Genomic DNA, 21,476 nt, shown 5'->3' on the forward strand with positions numbered 1-21,476 from the left:
CGTCATCAGCATAATATAAAACATTGACAAAGGTAGTATTAGCATGAACATCATCATAAAATAACACTGCAAACACTATCATCATCAACAACATCATTATCAGTAGCTGCGCTATTTCCAACAACTTTCTTATTCCACAACTTTATTTTTTATACGACCTTCGTAATGTAATCAATACATCTGATATGAAAAAAAAACAAAACAAAACATAATTATGATTTTGACCCCTAAATCTCACTCCAATTTTTCATTCAAAGGTCACTTCAAAATCTCAATCCAGACGCCACTCCAAGACTCGACTCTATATTTTGTAGTATGCCGATATTAATCGAGGTCTTTGACTGAGATTAATTGTCCTGAGATTTCACCCAACGCCATGATATTTGCGATAATGCACTGTTACTCCTCAAGATGGTAGCAACACATCTTGGTTGTGCATTACCAAAATTCGCCGACAAAATGCGTTGCAAGGGTACATATGATGTGTTAAGGATCATAAAATGGAACGTTTTTGGTAGTTTTTTTCCTACTTCAGGAGCTGTTCTCATTTTAAACTCACCTGAGCAATGTGATCGCCCGATGTCCGGCGTCCATCTGTCGTCTGTCAACATTTAGCTTGTGTATGCGATAGAGGCTGTATTTTTCAATTTATCTTCATGAAATTTAGTCAAAATGATTGCCTTGATGAAATTTAGGTCACTTTTGAAAATGATCATATCAAAAACTAAGTCACTAGGTCATATCAACGAAAATACTTGTTTAAACTCAATAGACCACATTTTTGGTCCAGTCCTAATGAAATTGGCCAGAATATTTGTTTCCATGAATTCACTAGGTCAAACATGTTTACACTGTTATGGTGTGTTTCTCAGGTGAGCGACCTAGGGCCATCTTGGCCCTCTTGTTACATTATGCACAAGAGAGAGAGAGAGAGAGAGAGAGAGAGAGAGAGAGAGAGATAAAAGGAGAGAAGATCTCCTATAAAAAGAGTTCCCTCCCGAGATATAGTTTTCGTATAAAAACAACCAAACTTGTAGATTCCTGAGCGTGTGAAAGGGGTCTCAAATGACGCTTCCTATGACATTGTATTGATTTGTTGTTTTAATGTGCTAGTGTTGTCGGGGTGATAGTCTACCATTGTTAAAGCACGAAAATGTTGAAATCTTAAGGTTTTAGATCACTAATAGTAATGTTTACAAAATGGCCTTTGCTTGGTATATTCTGAAAGGTAACCGTGTTTTGCACTATTTCGCAATTTTAAAGAACTTTTACCGTGCCGTTTTTTTTATTATAAATTTTGTATAACATATGGTATCTCCTCAAGCTCAAGTAGAGACAAATTTCAAAGTGATAGCCGCTATCTAAAACGTTTGCAGAGAACTCATTTTACCATTAATTTTAATAAAAGAAACATCAAACTATTGGTAAACAATTATTAAACACAAAATAAAAATGTCAATATCATTTTTTCTATGGTGCCTCAAGTAATGAGACAGAATTCATACTTCAACATTGAAAAAATAAGGTCAAATGCTGTGTTTCTGTTTTGAATTTTGCTTACTCCATTTAAAAATAACCTTAGGGCCGACGAAAAACCTACCTAAATTTCTTCCACAATATATAATCTAAGAGTAAAAGCAAAACAGAGAACTTTCACCGCGTGTAACTCAATATTTTTAAAGATGTGTAACTCTACCCTTTCTGTTAAAGTAGTAAATTCACTTTGAACACCAAGAAATCGCTTATAAGATTCATCTTTTTCCATTTTGTACAAGAAATCAATAATAAGTCTTGTAAGAAGTAAAACCTTACTAGAAAAATAGAAAAATAAGGGAAAAAGAATTCGGTCCCAGTAGGGCTGGAACCTACGCCCCCCCCCCCCCCCCCCCCCCCCCCCCCCCCCCCCCCTAAGAATTGCAGTAAAAGTAGGTTTATGGTAGGAATTGAATACTCTTCAATCTTCAAAAAGGAGGTTCTCTATTAGTGATCTAATACCTTAATGTAAGGATATCACGTGGGTCGTCCACCTAGATATTTTTTTAAACATTCTATATAAACATAAATGGTGAATTCTGTGCGTGTTTTAGGGGTCTTAGATAAATAGTTCTGGCAAAAACCTCTTTAAAGGTGAGGGAGTTCGAGAGACCACAACCATAACGTAAAAGAGTGATAAAATGTGGACCTGGGCTTACTCGAATAATTTTCAGAAAAACTAAATTCTCCGCCGGTAGATTTAGATTTTTATTTTGGTGTATACATGCGAGTTGTATTTTGGGGTCCTCCCCGGACAAGGAAAGGAAATGGTTGGTTCTGTTAAAATTGTTTACGTGGTACCCAAAGTAACTAAATATAGTAATACATGAACGTGAAGAACATCACATATATGTAACACTATATATGTATAAAGTGCGAAATATTTCTTGTAAAAATTATTTATATTAAAATATTAAAAAAAATAATTAGGGCATTCCAAATCCCCAAACTGTTTTCTTAACTTGTCACGTACGCTATGTAATTCATTTAAAGATATCTTAAACTCCTGTCAATATTTAGTATGGACGATTCTTTATGCTACTATGTGTTTGTTTGTTTCATTGTTTAAAATATAACATTCTAATATGTTTGTCTCTGTTAATTAAAACAAGCTTACACTAGAATGACGTCACGTTAACGTGCTGTGATGTCAATGCTTTGTTTGCGACCAAGAAAGAACGCTACTATATTTTATCTACTGTTTTAGATGTAGGGCATATTAGACTCGAATAATTTATACGGGAAAACCGAAGGTTTTTCCGTCTATAGATAATGTGTACGTGTATATATGTCAAAGTAAACCTATATACCGTTCAACTTGGGAATAAGTTCTATACCTTCACCGGTTTTGTTGTTGTTGTTCTCCCATAATTCTACCGGACCTGCTGCCGTGCTTGCGCAATAAATAATTTTCAGGACGACATTTGATAAAATAAAATTTCTTATGAACGATCGGGCGCCGCATTATTAAAACAAATTATTCTATCGAGTTGAAAATCGCGGTATCAATAGAAATCGGTGTTATTCGGAGTTTATGGATGATTCAAGCGGCCCGCTTTTTGTTTCCAATAATGAATTATGATGGTACTTACAGTAAGTTACATTACTGCACTGTTTGAATAACAAAACCGTTGTTTATTTATTTTTTGATTGTAGAAAAGCCAATAATTTCAAAAAGGTCAATGTAAAACGAATATAGACACGCTGTCCTAACAAAATTTATTTATATACATAATTTTATCACACATTTATGTCAAAAGTCTCTGTGGTCCAGTGGTTGGCGCACATATTTTCCATGCGTGAGGTACGAGTTCGAATCTCGTAGATTGCTTGAATTTTTTTTTTTAGCTTAGGCCCAATTTAATTCTTTTTCTTGATATTTATCACCCTTTTTTTTATTACTGGAACACAAATCAATAATAAGTATAGTTAACCAATGTTCTGTCTGTACATTTTGAACAAAATATTCGAAGGCATGGAAAAGCATATATCGATATTGCTTATCTCCCCTCCCTTCCACAATCTTTCACATACATTGCAACTACTTTCTAAAAGTCAATTCATTGACTAGAGTTTTAGTAAAATTACACTTGGAAAAAAATGTTGGCTATAAACTTTAGAGGCTCACTACGATCCCTATCAAGCTAAGAAATTAACCTTAATCATATTCAAAAAAGGTCCCAGACTGTTAGCAGTTAGGTAAATTAAATTGAATTTCGACCAAGAGTGTTTGTGTTATATATAAAATTCTGGTCAAGAACTTTTTACAATGAATTTGAAATAAGAATATACAAGTAAATGGTTGTTTGTCATTCTCACATACACGAGTTTTACCATAGCTGTATTGGTGGAACACAATTTGTCCTAAAAGAGTGTCATTTGACAATAATGGCATTTAAAAGAATTAAAATAGTCCGTGTTTAGGATAGCAGGATTATGTAAGTTCCGGTATCTATACTACAAAAGAATATCAGAACAAGATGATATTGAATGTGATGTTACACAGGCATAATGTGTAAATTGTTTTGTTTTATTTTTTGGATTGTTTTGTCGTTTTTAGAAACTATTTGTTTGTAACAAATGAACTGAAAAGAATATGTGCATTCCCGGATTCAGAAATTTTTATCAGAGAAACAAATTGATAGCAAAGGCATGATCGTTGTAAACAGAAACAAAATTGGTAATATTACGTCTAAATAAATGACTTGCATTAAAATATTTATCCAAAACTACTGACCGAGGTAGAGTGTGTTTTACGCATGCTCACTGACAACACATAAAGGCCTGATATTGGGTCACTTTTGAATGACTATTGCACCATATATAAAACTATGAGGAAAATTTTGTAAATGACAAAGTGTTCGAATTTATCAATGTTCGTACAGCCCCCATTTTACATATCCCTTTCCGGCGCTCACTTCGTGTGAGTTAAAATTAGCTTACTAAATATAAATTTGAATTATGTAAAGTTTTCAGCAAAAGCAGCATTATTTTGATAACAATAAATGATAACAATTTGCAGATATAAAAAAGTGACAGGTAAAAAATCCCTCGTTATCTGTCCGGGTTTATGCAACAGTTTCGTTTTTGTCGTGTTGAGCGACATGTGAAGTTTCCACTTATCTCTATTTTATCATCAGTACAACTAATGGTGCATTCTGGGACTAGATTCTGTGCACCCAAATATCACTATTATCTTTAACTCATGAACACTATTTTCCATTGTCTGTCTAGTCTTGATACATTTGAAGAAATGATTAGATCTATGTTCATTTAAACAAAACTTTTTAAAACATTTCCCCTTCTTATTTTTATAACAATAGCAAAACCATCAGGCTTACTGTCAAAACTGAAAGCCAAACAGAAAATATCAGAAAGAACAATTTAATGCAGAAAAAAAGAAAGAATCCGTATCACTATCACTAGGTTTTCCCGTCAGATAGGCAGCGCCGTATTTCATATTAGCAAAGCCGTGTTTTAGCACTATTTATACACTCGGGCGGTAATACGTCGTACAACTAATTTACGCCCTACGTATAACCGCCAATCGTGCATAAATAGTGTTAAAACACCCTCTTGCTATGTAAGTTAGATCTAGCTCTAGTTCTTAAAGGGTAAAGAAATTCTATATGAAAGCCATCGTCAAGCCTTTCATAACGCTGAAAGAATTTTTAAAATCGGACCACTATTGAAAAAGATATGGCAGTTTGAAATTTAAGAAAATTGCTGATCATGGAGGCAGCCATTTTAGTGTGTTTATGAGGTCATTTACACATTGCTGATTTTTTATTAAGCAAATAACCTTTTAAATGAATTAATTTTTATATTTTTCTTGAGTGTAAGGTGTAAAACATGATGATTTCTTTCATTATAGCTGGTAAAAGTAGAGAAATTATTTTACAGAAATAAGTAAATACAGTTCAGATGTGTATCTAAAATATCAATGAATCCGCCATTTTGTTTTTTGTTGCCATGGAAACAAAATGGCCGCCAATTTGACAAAATGTTTAAATGCTCATAACTTTCTCATTTTTGCTCCGATTTTGAAAATTCTTTCACTTCTTTAAATGATTTAAGAAATCCCAGTCGATGAAATTAATGTAAGAACCACATTGTCTTTCCCTTTAAAAATAGCATGGTAGTGTTCGTTATGGTATTTTTTGTTTTTAATTTAAACTTATCAGTCTTGTGATTTGAACGGTCACAAAAGTGATATAGCAATCCAAAGCCCCATTTCACTAAACTAGTGCCTGTAGGCAGATATTCATATTCGTGTCTGTGTATGTTTTATAAACCAAACGTTTTTATGGAGTACTGTGTTATATGAATGTTAAGCTTAGTTCGAACATGTAAAGCAGATATTTGAATAAAGTTCATATCATCTTACTAAGAGATATTCGTAAAACTAGATTGTATATATATATATGTATACTAACTCCAAGTAAATAGAATATGTCAGTGCCTTTTAGCTTGCTTGTCTACGCATACATACATTTCAGATTGCTCGGCTAGCACTTTATGGCAGCATGGCTGAGCAGACAAGATTATGGCGTGGAGGCGGCAACAGGTGCAACCTGGAGTTTGATTACCTTGCACTTATGAAGTCATTTTCTGGTTGTGAAGATTTCTTGCTCGAACATAGCATTGACGGCCAGATGGAAGTCAAGTACAAAATTGTTGATCTGCAATCAAAAGAATGTGTATACGTCGATCTAAATCCGAAAGTGAAGTTTGTATTTGCAAGTAATTTTCACACCTGTATCAATGAAAAATGTAGGCAGAATTAATGTGTATTAAGTTTAAGAACTACGACCTATAAGATAGACTCATTCAGTGGTTGTCAGTTTTGTTCAGTATGTATGAAAACGGGCGAATTAAAATGCATACAGACATCGTTACATCACGGTAGGGTTAGAAGCCTTCATCAATTGAATCGACTCAGATTTTTGTGGACTAGCAAAAATAGATCATTATCTATTCCCAGTGTAAGCATGGGCAGTCGTGGTGTCATTTTCGGACAAATCAAACGTGTTTTGGATCATTCTCTGAGAGACAGGTTCCAATTTTATTTGCCTGAATTGCCTGAACAAACTGACCTACAGCCGGAAGAGGTACCGATAGAAGTTGACTTTCACCCAGTTTTAGAGGTAGTAGACGCGGATATAGTTCAACGGCACGTTAGATGTTTTCGGTGGTGGGGAGATGAAAAATGTGTTTTGTTTCAAAACATTTACACGTATAGTCTCAAGAATCGTATCACCGCAGTTAAAGCTCAACAACTTTGTTTAAACAGGCCATCCAAAGTACTAAGACTTGCATATTTCACTTTGAAAATATTAGCTATTTCAAATTAATGTAAATTCAAGAGAATTCCTTTGTTTGAAAAAAAATGAGAAATATGTTTTGTTTCCGAAGGGTTACACATATGATAACAAATTATGGAGAGTCTCCACTTATCAGAGTGAATTGGAGATATTAAAGAAGACTTCTAAAGAACACAGACTTGCTTTCTGCTTTCTGAAATTTCTGACTACACTACTGAAATGAAAGAATTTGGTAATACTTTCCCGACAATCAATCAGTACGAAGCAAAGATTGCCGTCATTAATCATATCAATGGCTGTAAATCCCCAACTATCGGGGCCCACGTATCTGCTTTAATTATTTTGAACGATATAGTGCGCTGTAGAAGTGTTAAATTAATGAATCATCCCTTTTTACAATTGAATGTGTACGATATGCTTGGCCTACATGAGCCAAGGTCTTTTGATTTTATTCAAATTAAAATATTGCTTCTTATTTTAGTAAACCGAAAGGGTAAATATGCAATAACTGATTTGTACAATGACTTAATCTCAGTTGGGTTGGTGTCTTACACATTTACTCCGATATTAAATTTACTTTCACACAGATATGGTGTTCACCGGCCGGATTATGACCTATACACGGGAGTTACTTGGTGAGCTGCGCGAAAAATGCAAGAAAAAGAGGATGCAAACATCTAGAACTGATTTGATGAAGGGTATACTGTCACTACTGAGGACTATACGACTGAAAAAAGTCAGTTTCTAATGTTTGTAGAAAATCTCACTGCCACTAAAGCGTATTGACAAATTCCATCATGATTCTGTTCCAAATATCTGCAATTTGCTGTTGAAAGCTATATAAACCCTTTCTGTTTTTTTCTCCTGTGTTGTTGCTCGACACAGTTTACAGACGAACACTTCAAGCATAACCCGACACTAGAAATTACAAAGCGTATTCATAATGTATACTATTAATAGAAACTGATGAAATCAGTTAAAAATAATTGTAACAGTCGCAACCGGAGAGTACCGATCTACTGGATAGAGGTTCAAGCTTTTCTTGAAAAGCTTTTGGTAAAGGTTTTCACATGCTCTGGATTCATAACACATTTAAACATTGGCACATTTGATCATCTAAAGTAAAGAAGTCTGAAATAAATCAGCCGAAATTTAGTCTTGCTTGTAGTTTTCTTTTTATTGTACCTACATAAGAAGTAATCAACTGAAAGAACATTTCAGATGACATCATAAATTAATTTTCAGTTATTCGTTCGCCATCTTAAGTTTGAATTTTAAAAGGAAAACGCACTCAAATAGCATTGTAAGACAGTAAACACATTGATGTGATTAAATGTACGAAGGACTTATTGTAATGAGCTAGTGCTATCCCATTACACGCTTTTCCTCCAATCAGTAATCGATTTCTGTAGAGTTTGATTATTTTACATATTTTTCAAAAGCATAATGGGGTATGTAAGGTGGTAATTGCAACCCCTCATTGTGCGCAGTGATGACAACGTATTCCAGGACAGCAATAAAAGCAAGAGATATTTGACACAGTACAACGCTTTATTCTATCATCAGCGCAATTTCGAAACTATTAATCCATTCAGTATGCTCAGTCTGATGATCACCAACCAAAACCATTCGCCCACAGCTTCTTTTATTTTGGAATTACTTCTCTTACAATCAACTTAAAGGCCAATGTTTATTAATCCCTCAACATATGTAGGACTCCCCCTTTTTTAATGTCCAGTATAAAATGGCAAAGACGTTACTGACTTGTGATTCTTTGTTACATCAGAGATAGACCTTGCTCAAATTTACAGGTATTCAAAGTACATCATGTTATTTATTTCGGAGTTCATGCGAAATGAACGACAGAATATACACATTAACCAGGAAAAATATGTTCATTTGTAATAAAGATTAACCAAGAGTTATCTAACTTGATTATTTCAGTAGCTGCACGGAAAAATTTAACTGGGGTGGGGTCGGGGGTGGGGGCGGGGGGGGGAAAGCACCAGTCTAGAACGAAGAAGTCACCACCGAGAAGAGAGGATAGGCACGGGAGGGCGAGCCGCTGTCCTTGTTAGGGTGTCAGGGTAGTCTCTCCCGTGAAAATGTTTGAAATACTGGTATGAAATGGTGACCTCTGGCGCCTTTTTAGGTATAAATTTTGTGGTAATGTGGGGGCACTCCCCCTAGAAAAGTTTGAAATATCAGTATGAAATGGTGGCATCTGGTGCATCCAGGAAGGTCTATATTATGATCTAATGGAAGGGTTATTACCCTCTTGATGGTGGGAGTTGAGGGGAGGGGGTGGGGTTGGGGGTGGGGTGGAGGGGGTCATTGGGCTCTTCTCCTGGAAAATTTTGAAATATAGGTATGAAATGGTGGCCTCTTGTATATTTTTGGGTATAAATTTTGAGAAAATATTATTCCTTTTCTAAAATAGTAGGGTGCATCTTTGATGAGAATAGGTCACTTCTCAGCCAACTGGGGGTGGGGTGGGGGACACGAGCCCCCTCGGCCCGGCCCTGGACCTGGGTCTGCATTCAATGGTTACTGAGACATGATATTCAAAACTTTAACCAAAATGTGACGCTAGATGGGTAGATTAGTTCTCACTATTCTTCGAACAGTCGTATTAAAATTCAAGCAACGTGTGGTAATGAAGATATCATGAATTATGTACAAATTTTATAGCACTTAAAAGAAATTTTAAAGTAAATGAAAACGTCCAATATGTTTCCAAAATTCATTTCCAGTTTCAACATGATTTCAGTGAACTATAAATACAGAACGTAATTTGCACGAAAAATGTTCTGTCTTTAGTTGAAATCTGACTAGATTAAAACTGGAATTACAGAAAAGTTAATAACCCTGTATAAATCCAAAACATTAAGACCAATGATTATGTATTTAAACTTAATAAAATCGTTTATCAATCCGAGGAGAAGAAACAAAACTAGATCTACTTGATTTTAAAGGGGAAAAGTGTTCGGTATTGATGAAGCTATGGCATTGATACGCTGAGAACAAGCAACTGCAACATATACAAACCCAACGAGACTCTTTTTAAATGCAAGCTGTTACCATTTTGTGTAACTGCTCAATGGTTTACCACTATTATGCACTTCACAGATCTTTCAGTCTCAGTCATGAATGTTGAGCAAAATAAACGGAATACTGACTAGCTTTTACAAAAGTTACCCTTATCATGATAATTGAGCCACACCATGAGAAAACCAACATAGTGCATTTGCGATCAGCATGGATCCAGACCAGCCTGCGCATCCACGCAGTCTGGTCAGGATCCATGATGTTCGCTAACGGTTTCCCTAATTGCAATAGGCTTTGAAAGCGAACAGCATAGATCCTGACCAGACTGCATGGATGCGCAGGCTGGTCTGGATCCATGCTGGTCGCAAACGCACTATGTTGGTTTTCTCATGGTGCGGCTCAATTATTATTATAAGGTATGTTTAACTCTGCAACTCGTCAAAAAGTACAAGAGGACAGCTTCCTTAAACAGAAATACCCCTACACTGGTTTACGTTTGCATGTTTGTATAATTCATTTATGCATAAAATACATAAAGTAAAACATAAACAACCAAACAGAGGAGCACAAACCTTTGAATAGTCAATTAAAAACACCATCGGGGATTATAAACCGCCTAATTATGCACAAACTCTCGCCGTATAAACCAACCATATTCTAACGCCACGTGAAGTAATCAGAGAAAATAAAACACAATGACAATAAACAAATCTGAAACTAAAAGGAATAGTGTCTATGAAAATTTGAATTGGAGAATGATATATAGTGCGATTTTTTCTAGTTGTATAGACTCAAAATTAAGGGTTTTCCAATATAAATATCTTAAAAGGATTATAGCAACAAATCAGTTTCTGCATAAATGCAAAATAATCGAATCTAGCTTATACTTTTTTTGTAACATAGAGGTAGAATCCTTGAACCATCTTTTTTGGGAGTGCCAAATCGTACAAGGTTTCTGGTCAAGTATCAAACAATTCTTAAATAACAAAGGTATAGAATATGCATTAAACTTCCAAAATGTTTCATTTCGTTCTCAAATAAAATCTCCAACTCAACAGATAATAAATTACATCATAATCTTAGCAAAATACTTAATATATAAATGCAAATTAGGAAATCAAAATTCAAGGATTGGTTCGTTTATTAATTATCTCAAAACATTGAAAGAAATTGAAAAGCACATAGCCTTAAAAAAAGAATAAAATAACCAGTTATAACAAAAAGTGGGATCGGTTGCCTCTATAAATTGCGACATTCCAACATTTTGAAGATCTAAATGAAGGACACTTTTATTTGCTTCCGGCTCATTTTATTTACCTTTTTTTCTCAAATTATCTCTTTCCAGCTCATCTTCTAACTTTCTCTCGCCTTAAGACTCTTATATCATAACAAAACATCATACCTTATTACACGCTAAAATTCGAATCATAATATATTGAACTACGTACTGATGTATTGCCCCGTCTACATACTGCAAGAAAATCTTGTAGGGCCCATTAATCATTAAATAATTTATATTTTGTACAAGCAAGTAGTGCTTTGCAACATTTCTTGAACTTGGAAGACAATTTTATTTTAAATGGAGGGTAATCATGACAGATAAATAAAAAAATAGCCGAACTGATACAAAGTGTTTATAAATATCAAATATTTGGACATTTAAAAAATGAATCATTAGTGAAAACACTCACTGGGAAAAACTCTAGTTATAGTGATACATATCCAGTTGAAAAAACCACTTAAAAGATATCATTTTAGGAATTACTTTAAATCAGTCATATTTTGCCAAAGTTTTGAATAGGGTTATAGTACAATTGTGTTGTGAAGGAGATCTCAATACACATTCAATGGAAAAATGTAAACAACATACCATATTGGGCAGGTGCTCCTCATCCAAAACCCTTTATCAGAGCATTTGACAGCACAACCTTGCAAGAAAAATAGGAAGAGTTCTAAACGCTACAAGATCTTGTAGCCGAAAATTATCTGGAAGCTGCCACTCAAAAAGACACTAATGGGGGACATTATGTACTGTGTACACTATACAAGTTGCCATAATTTATGTCTTGTGCAAGTTTTATTGAACAATGTAGACGAGGCTTATATCTGTATTTTTTTCTCCCTGCTCACTGAGTTATTCAGAAGTATTTATATATATATATATGTTATGTTATGTGTGTGTAAAGTTTTGAATAAACGGGCTATATTCTTTGTAGCTCAAAAAAAAAGCCAAAAAAAAAAAGAAGAAGAAATAATCCCTGTCACATTGTACATATATAATGATCCGCTATGAATACAGCTCTTTGGAACTGCTATCGGAGTACGCGTTCGTATATAGCCCCCTGGTTTAAAGTGGAACTTTTCACAAACATATGTACCTCTGATCTGACTGTAGCTCATCTAAATCATTCCACAATGAAAAATATATTGTGAATTATGAGCTCCTTTCCAACGGTATATATCATCTACACGGGGCTATAAACTGGAGATTCGAGCCTACGAGCAATGGGTCCACTTCCAACGTTGTTGTGAAGCAAACTCTCCAGAAACTTAAACAAACCATCAATCACTATATTACGTGTGCATGTAGTTACAAAATTAAATGGATCTCAAGCCCTTCCCATTCATGACATATCTATCAGAACGATGGCCTTCCTTCTGAAAGCTAAAATGCGGTTGATGTGTTTGTACTGTTTCGTTGGTCCGCATTTCCCGCAACATGAATACCACACATATATTTCAAAGTTTAAAAGTTCCAAAAACTCTTGTATAACACAATACGTGATTGAACAGCATGAGATATGAATTTTCTGTATGCTGATCGCAACCAAATACGATGGCGAAACGCAATATTTTACTATCGTACACGGACGTGGTTCGTCCTTGTAGCCTCTTGCTTCGCCATCATACCTTCGCTTTTCGCCATTGTATACTCGCACTTCGCCATCATGCCTTCGTACTTTGTCATCGTATCTTCATGCTTTGCCATATTACAGTCGTCATCGCTCTTTCGTGCTTCGTCACTGAACCTTCGTGCTTTGCAATCGTACACTCTGAAATCGCCATCGTATCTTCATGATTCGCCATATTACGGTCGTCATCGTACCTTCGTGCTTCGTCACTGCACCTTCGTGCTTTGCCATCGTACCATCTTATTTCGTCATTGTACCATCGTGCTTCGCCATAGTACCTTCTTGCTACGTCATCGTACCTTCTTAAATCGCCATCGTATCTTTGTGCTTTGCCATCGTACCTTCGTGGATCGCCATCGTACCTTCTTGTTTCGACATCGCCCTTCGTCATCGTCCTTATAGGGACACGAGAAGCTTTGCACTTTGCCATCAGACATTTGGACTTTGCTATCATATCTTCGGGCTCCGTACTTCATGTTAATAAAGCACCACGCAGAGCACGAAGTGCAAAAGTCAATTGACATGAGGCCAATGTCAAAATAAGTATTATTATTTTTATAAAATAATCAAATATATATCATCAGAGTTGCCGTTTATACGCATTTCTTAAAATTGCCCAAGTAAAGCCCCGTCTACATACTGCAAGAAAATCTTGTACGGCCCATTAATCACTAAATAATTAATCTCTTGTACAAGCAATTAGTGCTTTGCAATATTTCTTGAACTTAGAAGACAATTTAATTTTAAATGGAGGAAAATCATGACAGGTAAATAAACAATATGGCCGAACTGATACAAAGTGTTTATAAATATCAAATATTTGGACATTTAAAAAATGAATCATTAGTGAAAACATTGATTGAGACAAACTCTAGTTATAGTGATAAATATTCAGTTGAAGAACAAAGCTACTTAAAAAATATTATTTCAGGAAATATTATAAATCAGTCAGATTTTGCCAAAGTTTTGAAAGGGTTATAGTACAATTGTGTTATGAGAAAGATTTTCTACTATGTGACCTTATGAGAAACATCATTGATAATGTGAAAACGCTGAACTTGCTTATGTTACTATTCCACTGTAGTACTATATATCATTTATTACTGGATAATATAAACTTGGCCTTTGAGCATATCATTCAATTAAAACATCGTTTTTTTCTGTAGTCCACACTGCCATGTTTATTTCTTAAATAAGCCCAGCATACAATGTTGGTTGTATTAGATCTCAATACATTTAATGAAAACATATAAACAAAATACCATACTGAGCAGGTGCTCTTCATCAAAAACCCTTTATCAGAGCATTTGACAGCACAACCTTGCAAGAAAAATAGGAAGAGTTCTAAACGCTACAAGATCTTGTAGCCGAAAATTATCTGGAAGCTGCCACTCGAAAAGACACTAATGGGGGACACAATGTACTGTCTACACTATACAAGTTGCCATGATTTATGTCTTGTGCAAGTTTTATTGAACAATGTAGAGGAGGCTTTATACTTTAAATGTAAGGTCCGATATTTCCTGTACTTCCTTATTAGTTTTAAAGATATCTTTTATCTATGTCCATCATCTTCAAAACTGGTGAACAATGAAAAGTTATGGTAAAAAACTGGTGTCCATTGTAAAATGAAAACGATCAAAACCGATAAGAAACAAAGCAATATATCATCCGATCATCTGTACCAAACACTGACATGTGGTATAACAAACTTTATAAATATTGAGGCATACAGTCATCTTTCAAATGTGTTTCTTGTCCCTAGTGTTGTGAAACTGTCGATAGGTAGATAGGCTGTGTCGTGGCTTAAAGTTTTAAGTTAACAGTCGAATTCATTTTTAGTATTCATTCTACATCCGATTACCATGATATTTTCAAAGGCAAACTTGTTGTGACGCGATGGTACAATTTGACGCACAATATTAAATACCGCAACGGTGGATAGGGACTCGACGTTTTTGAATGCTACGATTCCGCGGATTACTGATTGGTTTTCCGGTCCTGGTAATTATAACAGGAACCATTTGCAAACCCAAAAGCTTTCAAATTGTGTAGTCTGGTTTAGTAGATGGATTGCAATTGCATTCTTATTAGAATTATTAAAGTTTAGATGAGGTGTGCATTAAAACTTGTGCCTTCACTGTACATACACGTAAACCTATCCATAGATTGTACACCTATCTAATAACAATATTTACAAGAGTTTGAATCTGATCAGGTATTTCAACTTATATCTATGCATATTAATTCTAATATTTACTTTAACATATCTCTATCTGTTATCATCATTATGTGCTATCTGTTAAAATCAAGTACTGTACTGAGTCAGGTCAATGTAAGTTACACTTAAGGATGTTGGATACGTTTCAGGCCAATTTGTTCTACAATTAAGAATTTTTTCTTACTTTGCATGTTTGAAGATCTTTAGTATCTATTGCATATAAAAGCAAAAAACGGGTAGATCACCGAACTCCTTTACATTATATCGGCCATTTTCTACACACACTGTCAAGACAAAAGTGAAATTTGAAAAACCTGGAAAAATTGGGGGTACATTTCAAAACACAAACTATCTTTATCAGTTGTAAAATAATTGTATTTCTAACAATTCAGTTTGAATATGCTATGAAGTCAGTATGAAATTTTAATGATTTTCACATAATACTGTAATTCATTTTCACAAGGCAATATAATTACCCCATCCACCTTTTTCCCATGAGACCAGTACTTGTATCAGTCTAAAGATAGCATAACTTTATTTCTACAATTAAGATTTTTGAACTATTTTTTGTATTAATTGTGTCTCAAAATTGCTTCAAAATACGGGGGAAAAATTGGGGGTCACCGAACATATAAGAGAGATATTCTGTATTTTATCGTGAAAGTACCAACATTTTAGAATATTGGGGTTGGCTGGCAAATAAGCTATAACAACAAATATTTTCATGAAAAATAAAACGCCTAAACAATATGAACATGTGTGCAAAACATAATTTTAAATAACAAAATAGTTCCAAACCATTTGCATCGACATTTCATCATAAAAAACAGATGTAATATTACACCACCCACTTTTTTAAAGTTAAGTGTGAATTATATAGCATTGTTAACACTCCAGCATGAATATTACTACAACAATCTTCACCAAAGTAAAAAAAACAATATGCATTGCTACATAATCTGGAATGTGTTGCATTATGGGGATGATCCGACATGTATGTCAAGAGTAATGTGCCCCTGATATAGTAAAAAATAGCAATATATACCCACTTTTTACAACTGTATCTTTTTTAAAGAAATCTTGAATAAACTTACGGCCATCATGGCCATAGGGTCTTGCAAGAGCTAGATTTCAGGCATTTCCAGACTAGTTAGTCCAGAGTTATCTGTCCCTGTTATATAAAAAATTGCAATATTTGACAATTTTAACGCTCTAGCTCGAACATATTCATAACAATTTTGATCAGATTTAATGGCAATGTATATGAGTACAAGCTCTTAGAATAACTCGATTTTTGGAGTATGATCAGACCAGCTTATCTGGTATTATGTGCTCCTGATATATCACAAAAGCTGTCTGTTAACAGCACACTTGAAGGGGTTTAGGAGATACAGAGCGGACACAAAATTGAAGGTTCAAACTTTTGACTTTGAGTTGTGACCTTGACCTTGAACCGACATGGCTGACTCATGGGTTCTGCACATCGTCTTGATGAGGTGATTATTTGACCCAAGTTTCATGAAAATCCTTCATCATGTTCAAGGGGTTTAGGAGAAGTGGACACAAAATGTTATGGAAGGACGGAAGATGGAAGGATGGAAGATGAAAGGAAGGATGAACAGAGACCATTCCTATAACCCCCCACCACTTGTGGCGGGGGATTAATAAACACCACGACAATAACCCGGAAATGACCTTCAATTCAGCACCTATAAAATTTCATGTTGTGATAATTGCGTTTAGAGTACTAAAACAAGTCCCAGTACCGTACTGTATTATCATTTTCTAAGATGGTTAACCACCTTAAATATTTCTAACAGATAGTGAACCACCTCAGGTAATCTTAAATATTTCTAATTGTCACTCAAAAATGTTCTGGTATGCTGAGGACTCTCAATGAAAATTATCTTATATCATATATGATAATAAATCACCTTAATGTCTAGAAGTTGTGTTGAGCTACCTTAAATAATTCTTCCTATACTAAGATACTGAATTAAACCAACAGGCTACTTCTAATCAGGCCATAAAAATATATAAAGTGTGTAGTAGACCAAATACCTATCAAAGTATCTTTCAAGTTCAGAACTGACTAGTGCTGAAGTAAATAAATTTCTTTTTAATTCACTACACAAGATATTATATTTGAAAATTTCTATTAATTGACTATTTGAGAAAAGTACCTTGGACCTTTCACTAATGAAATTTACCAAAATTCTCTAATTCAAAGCAAAGACAAGAAGCTGCGTTCAATAAACGCTTGATGCCCCCGGTGGCATCCTTGTCGATACAAAACAACCTAAGTCAAAAACGAGGTCAAGGTCAAGGTCAAACTGAGGTCAGGTGATGTTTGAAGATGAGGAATGGTCACAGGTTACATCTGCATTAGTATCAAGTCATTCTAGTAAGGGGTATTGATGCTAGACGAAACGGTCCCATTTGGTTAACCAAGAGGTGGCCCATGCAAACCAACCTAAGTCCAAAACGAGGTCAAGGTCAAGGTCAAACTGAGGTCCGGTGGTGTTTGAAGATGAGGAATGGTCACAGGTTACATCTGCATTAGTATCAAGTCATTCTAGTAAGGGGTATTGATGCTAGACGAAACAGTCACATTTGGTTAACCAAGAGGTGGCCCATGCAAAGCAACTTAAGTCCAAAACGAGGTCAAGGTCAAGGTCAAACTGAGGTCAGGTGATGTTTGAAGATGAGGAATGGTCACAGGTTACATCTGCATTAGTATCAAGTCATTCTAGTAAAGGGTATTGATGCTAGACGAAACGGTCCCATTTGGTTAACCTCGTACGGACGGACGGACGGACAGGAAAAATCACTATATGCCTTCCGCATCAGTAGATGCCAGGGGCATAAAAACCTGTAATTTGTTCGGGATAATATTAAACAGTCATATTCAAATCAAATAAAAGTACATGAATTTTGTATACTTGGTATCCCAGTTTAAGGTATTAGAGCACTAATAGTAATGTTTACAAAATGACCTTTGCTTGGTATATTCTGAAAGGTAACCGTGTTTTGCACTATTTTACTTTTACCGTGCCGTTTTTTATACATTTTGTATAACTTATGGTATCTCCTCAAGCTCAAGTACAGACAAGTTTCAAAGAGATAGCCACTATCCAACACGTTTGCAGAGAATTCATTTTACCATTAATTTTAATAAAAAAACATAAAACTATTGATAAACAATTATAAAACACAAAATAAAAATGTCAATAACATTTTTCCTATGGTGCTTTAAGTAAACGGATTTAATGAGACAGAATTCATACTTCAACATTGAAAAAATAAGGTCGAATGCTGTGTTTCTGTTTTGAATTTTGCTTACTCCATTTAAAAATAACCTTAGGGCAGACGTAAAACCTACCTAAATTTCTTCCACAATATATAATCAAAGAGTGAAAGCAAAATAGAGAACTTTCACCGTGTGTAACTCAATATTTTTAAAGATGTGTAACTCTACCCCTTCTGTTTAAGTAATAAATTTACTTTGAACACCAAGAAATCGCTTTTAAGATTCATCTTTTTCCATTTTTTACAAGAAATCAATAGTAAGTCTTGAAAGAAGTACAAACTTACTAGAAAAAAGGAAAATAAGGAGAAAAAAAAATTGGTCCCAGTAGGGCTTGAACCTACGCCCCTCTAAGAATTGCTGTCAAAGTAGGTTTATGGTAGGAATTGAATACTCTTCAAAAAGGAGGTTCTCTATTAGTGATCTAATACCTTAATGTAAACATAAACAGATTTTCTGAAAATCTATTAATAGAACAGTTTTACTTTATGCTAAAATTAGTTAACCACTGGACCAATGAAAAATCAATACTACCTTGTAATGAGGATGTGGAAAATTGTGTAATATAACAAGTAAATGGGGATCAAAAAATAGGACAATTCTAAAAATAAATACCACTGATTGTCAGGTTACATTTAAGGCTACCAACATGGAGCATGTCTGTAAGGAAATCAAGGAAAATGTTTGTGTTGATTATGAGAACGGCGAAATAAAGGACATTATGCTAGCAATGGATATTTTGATGAATCGATTTGTAAATGAATTAAAAACAAAATTCCCTCAGATAAAGGTAGGATATTATTATGCTAATTTAAAGATCCCCGAAATTTCTAATCATTAATTTATCATAAAATGGAGTTATTCGTTTGTTTCTTACCAGCTTTGCTAAAACAGAAGTGGTTATTATCAGCAAGAGGTATATATTTACGTAAGTGTATAATATATTGGTTTAGGTAAATTCTATTTTCATTGAAATGTAAAATTCAAATTTCTGCATTGTGTTCCCTGACAATTCGGAAATCATTTCGATCAATATTCTTTATTATTTTTTTTTTGTTTGTTTCTTCTTGTTGGGTTTTATATAGGGCGGCTTTCTAGCTGTTGCGGTGAAATAAGAAAACATGTGCTATTCGGAAAATTGTGAAGAGTTTATAAAAATATAAAAACACTATCTTTTTCACAGATTGAACGTCTTGCATTATGAGGGAGTATGTCAGAGAAAACAAGAATCTGGGGTACAGACCGTATGTGTGATATGGAATTTGACTATTTAGCTATAATGAAGCCGTGGCCGGGCTGTGGTAACTTTAAATTCAACCATACTACTCCAGGTGAGATGGATGTAGAATACGAAGTTATAGACCCTCAGTCAGTTGCTGGCGAATACGATCATTTGAGTCTAGACGTGAAACATGTATTTCTAGCTAATTTTTATAAGTGTATGCATGAAAAATGTATGGAAAACTTTTGTGCGTCGGTTACAAATAGAAACATTAGAAACATCTCAAACGGCTGTCAGTTCTGTTCTGTATATATGCAAGCAGGTAATTTAACCTGCACTGACACGATGTTATGGCCTTACATGCAGCAATCGAGCAACTTTGGACGACTAAAGTTTTTGTGGCGGAGTAAAATAAACTCCATAAATATACCATATACGTTTAAAGATATGGATGATTTACTCATCAAAGGCTATAACAGAATCGCGTGTAAAAGTGAAACTGCTAACAGAGATTCCTCGCCCCTATCATTGAAATGGAGAAAGGAAAAAGTGAATAAAATTACTATTGAAGTTGACTTCAATCCTGTGCTGATGGTAGATGTTACAAGAGTTCAAAATAAAGCTAAACCTGTAAGCAAACTTGATAAAGATAAAAACTATTTCCTGTTCCCTAAAAGTCGTGAAGTTGGAGTCAATTCATGGAGAATATCTACTTGGGAAATAGAGTTAGACATTTTAACTGGATCGTCCACCGAGCACAGGTTAGCATACACCGTTTTGAAATTCATGTCAAAAAAAAATCTTGGCATCTTTGAGATCAGCCATAACCAGTACGAACTAAAGCTGGATGTTATACGACATATCCAAAACTGTAAAACCCCAAATATCGGTGCACATGTGTGTTTATTATATATCCTACACGATATAGCTATTTGCAAATGTGAATGTAAAAGGATGCATCCCCTCTTACATTTCAATTTATATGATGTATTCCGGTCAAATAAGTACGATTATATATTGCATATTATATATCTTAAAGTATTTATTCTTCTGTTAGCTAACCAAAAAGGTTTATATTCAGTTTCTGAAGTACTTCATGATTTATTTTCTATTAAGTCGGTAGAAGAAACATTCAGTTCGGGCTCTGCATCATATTGCACTCTGTGTCCTTCGGTTTTGTTAGGAGAGAAATTTACACGTCAAAAAAAACTTGAACTTCAACGTCTTATTAGAATAAGAAAGAAGAACAATTCCGAAAATGTATTATTGACAGTAATAAAAGCTATGCAAAGGATTGAACGTAAAAGAAAGTTACAGATCCTTATTCAAGAAATGAATCTGAGGAACGTCCAATCGGATGATAAAACCGAGGAAGAGAGCGCGAGATATATTACATAACATAATGTAATATAGGCATGTATGTACCTTCAGTGTCTTACTCGTACGGTTCATTATATGTGTAAAGAGAATGTTGTAGAATATGTGAGAAGTATATTCAATAATGAATATGATCAGTCATAACATCTGAATGGTTAGTGTTAAAACTCTGTCATTATTTTGAAAATAGAATAAGAGAATATAAATATGTTTTGAAGCACTCATTATGCGTTATCCTTCTACAGAGTGTATATTTGTTAAAAGACTCCCTTGCATTATTTGGCCCTGGTTGCGTTAACTGTGCTTAATGGTTCCTTACTTTTTATTTGTATTACTATACTTAAAGATGTCCAGTGTATATCTTTAACTAAAATAGTTCATTCTTAGAGACTGTCTTTAAAAATAAAAGATCATCATCAAAATAATTAAACATGACTAAATACAGGGAAAATAACTGTATTTGTAGAGCTACATGTACAACTAAATGCCATGTATAATGGTCTCTTGTTTGAAAAAAAAACTTCCATCATTT

General features: G+C 34.5%; 1 protein-coding gene across 3 annotated transcripts; it reads left to right on the forward strand.

The window, feature by feature from the left end:
• The first annotated feature begins 18,970 nt into the window (after positions 1–18,970).
• On the forward strand, positions 18,971–21,157 carry LOC128557961 (uncharacterized). 3 transcript variants are annotated; one of them, XM_053546648.1, is made up of 2 exons: positions 18,971–19,135; positions 19,529–21,157. In XM_053546648.1, exon 2 carries the CDS (start codon positions 19,556–19,558, stop codon positions 20,963–20,965), a length of 1,410 nt encoding a protein of 469 aa, XP_053402623.1. In that variant the 5' UTR covers positions 18,971–19,135; positions 19,529–19,555; the 3' UTR covers positions 20,966–21,157. The 3 variants fall into 3 exon arrangements, with proteins under 3 accessions (XP_053402623.1, XP_053402624.1, XP_053402625.1); XM_053546649.1 differs by lacking the exon at positions 18,971–19,135 and adding an exon at positions 19,145–19,273; XM_053546650.1 differs by lacking the exon at positions 18,971–19,135 and adding an exon at positions 19,145–19,261.
• The last annotated feature ends 319 nt before the right edge of the window (positions 21,158–21,476 follow it).

This window comes from Mercenaria mercenaria, chromosome 6, assembly GCF_021730395.1.
Source record: "Mercenaria mercenaria strain notata chromosome 6, MADL_Memer_1, whole genome shotgun sequence".
Classification (NCBI taxonomy): Eukaryota; Metazoa; Mollusca; class Bivalvia; order Venerida; family Veneridae; genus Mercenaria; species Mercenaria mercenaria.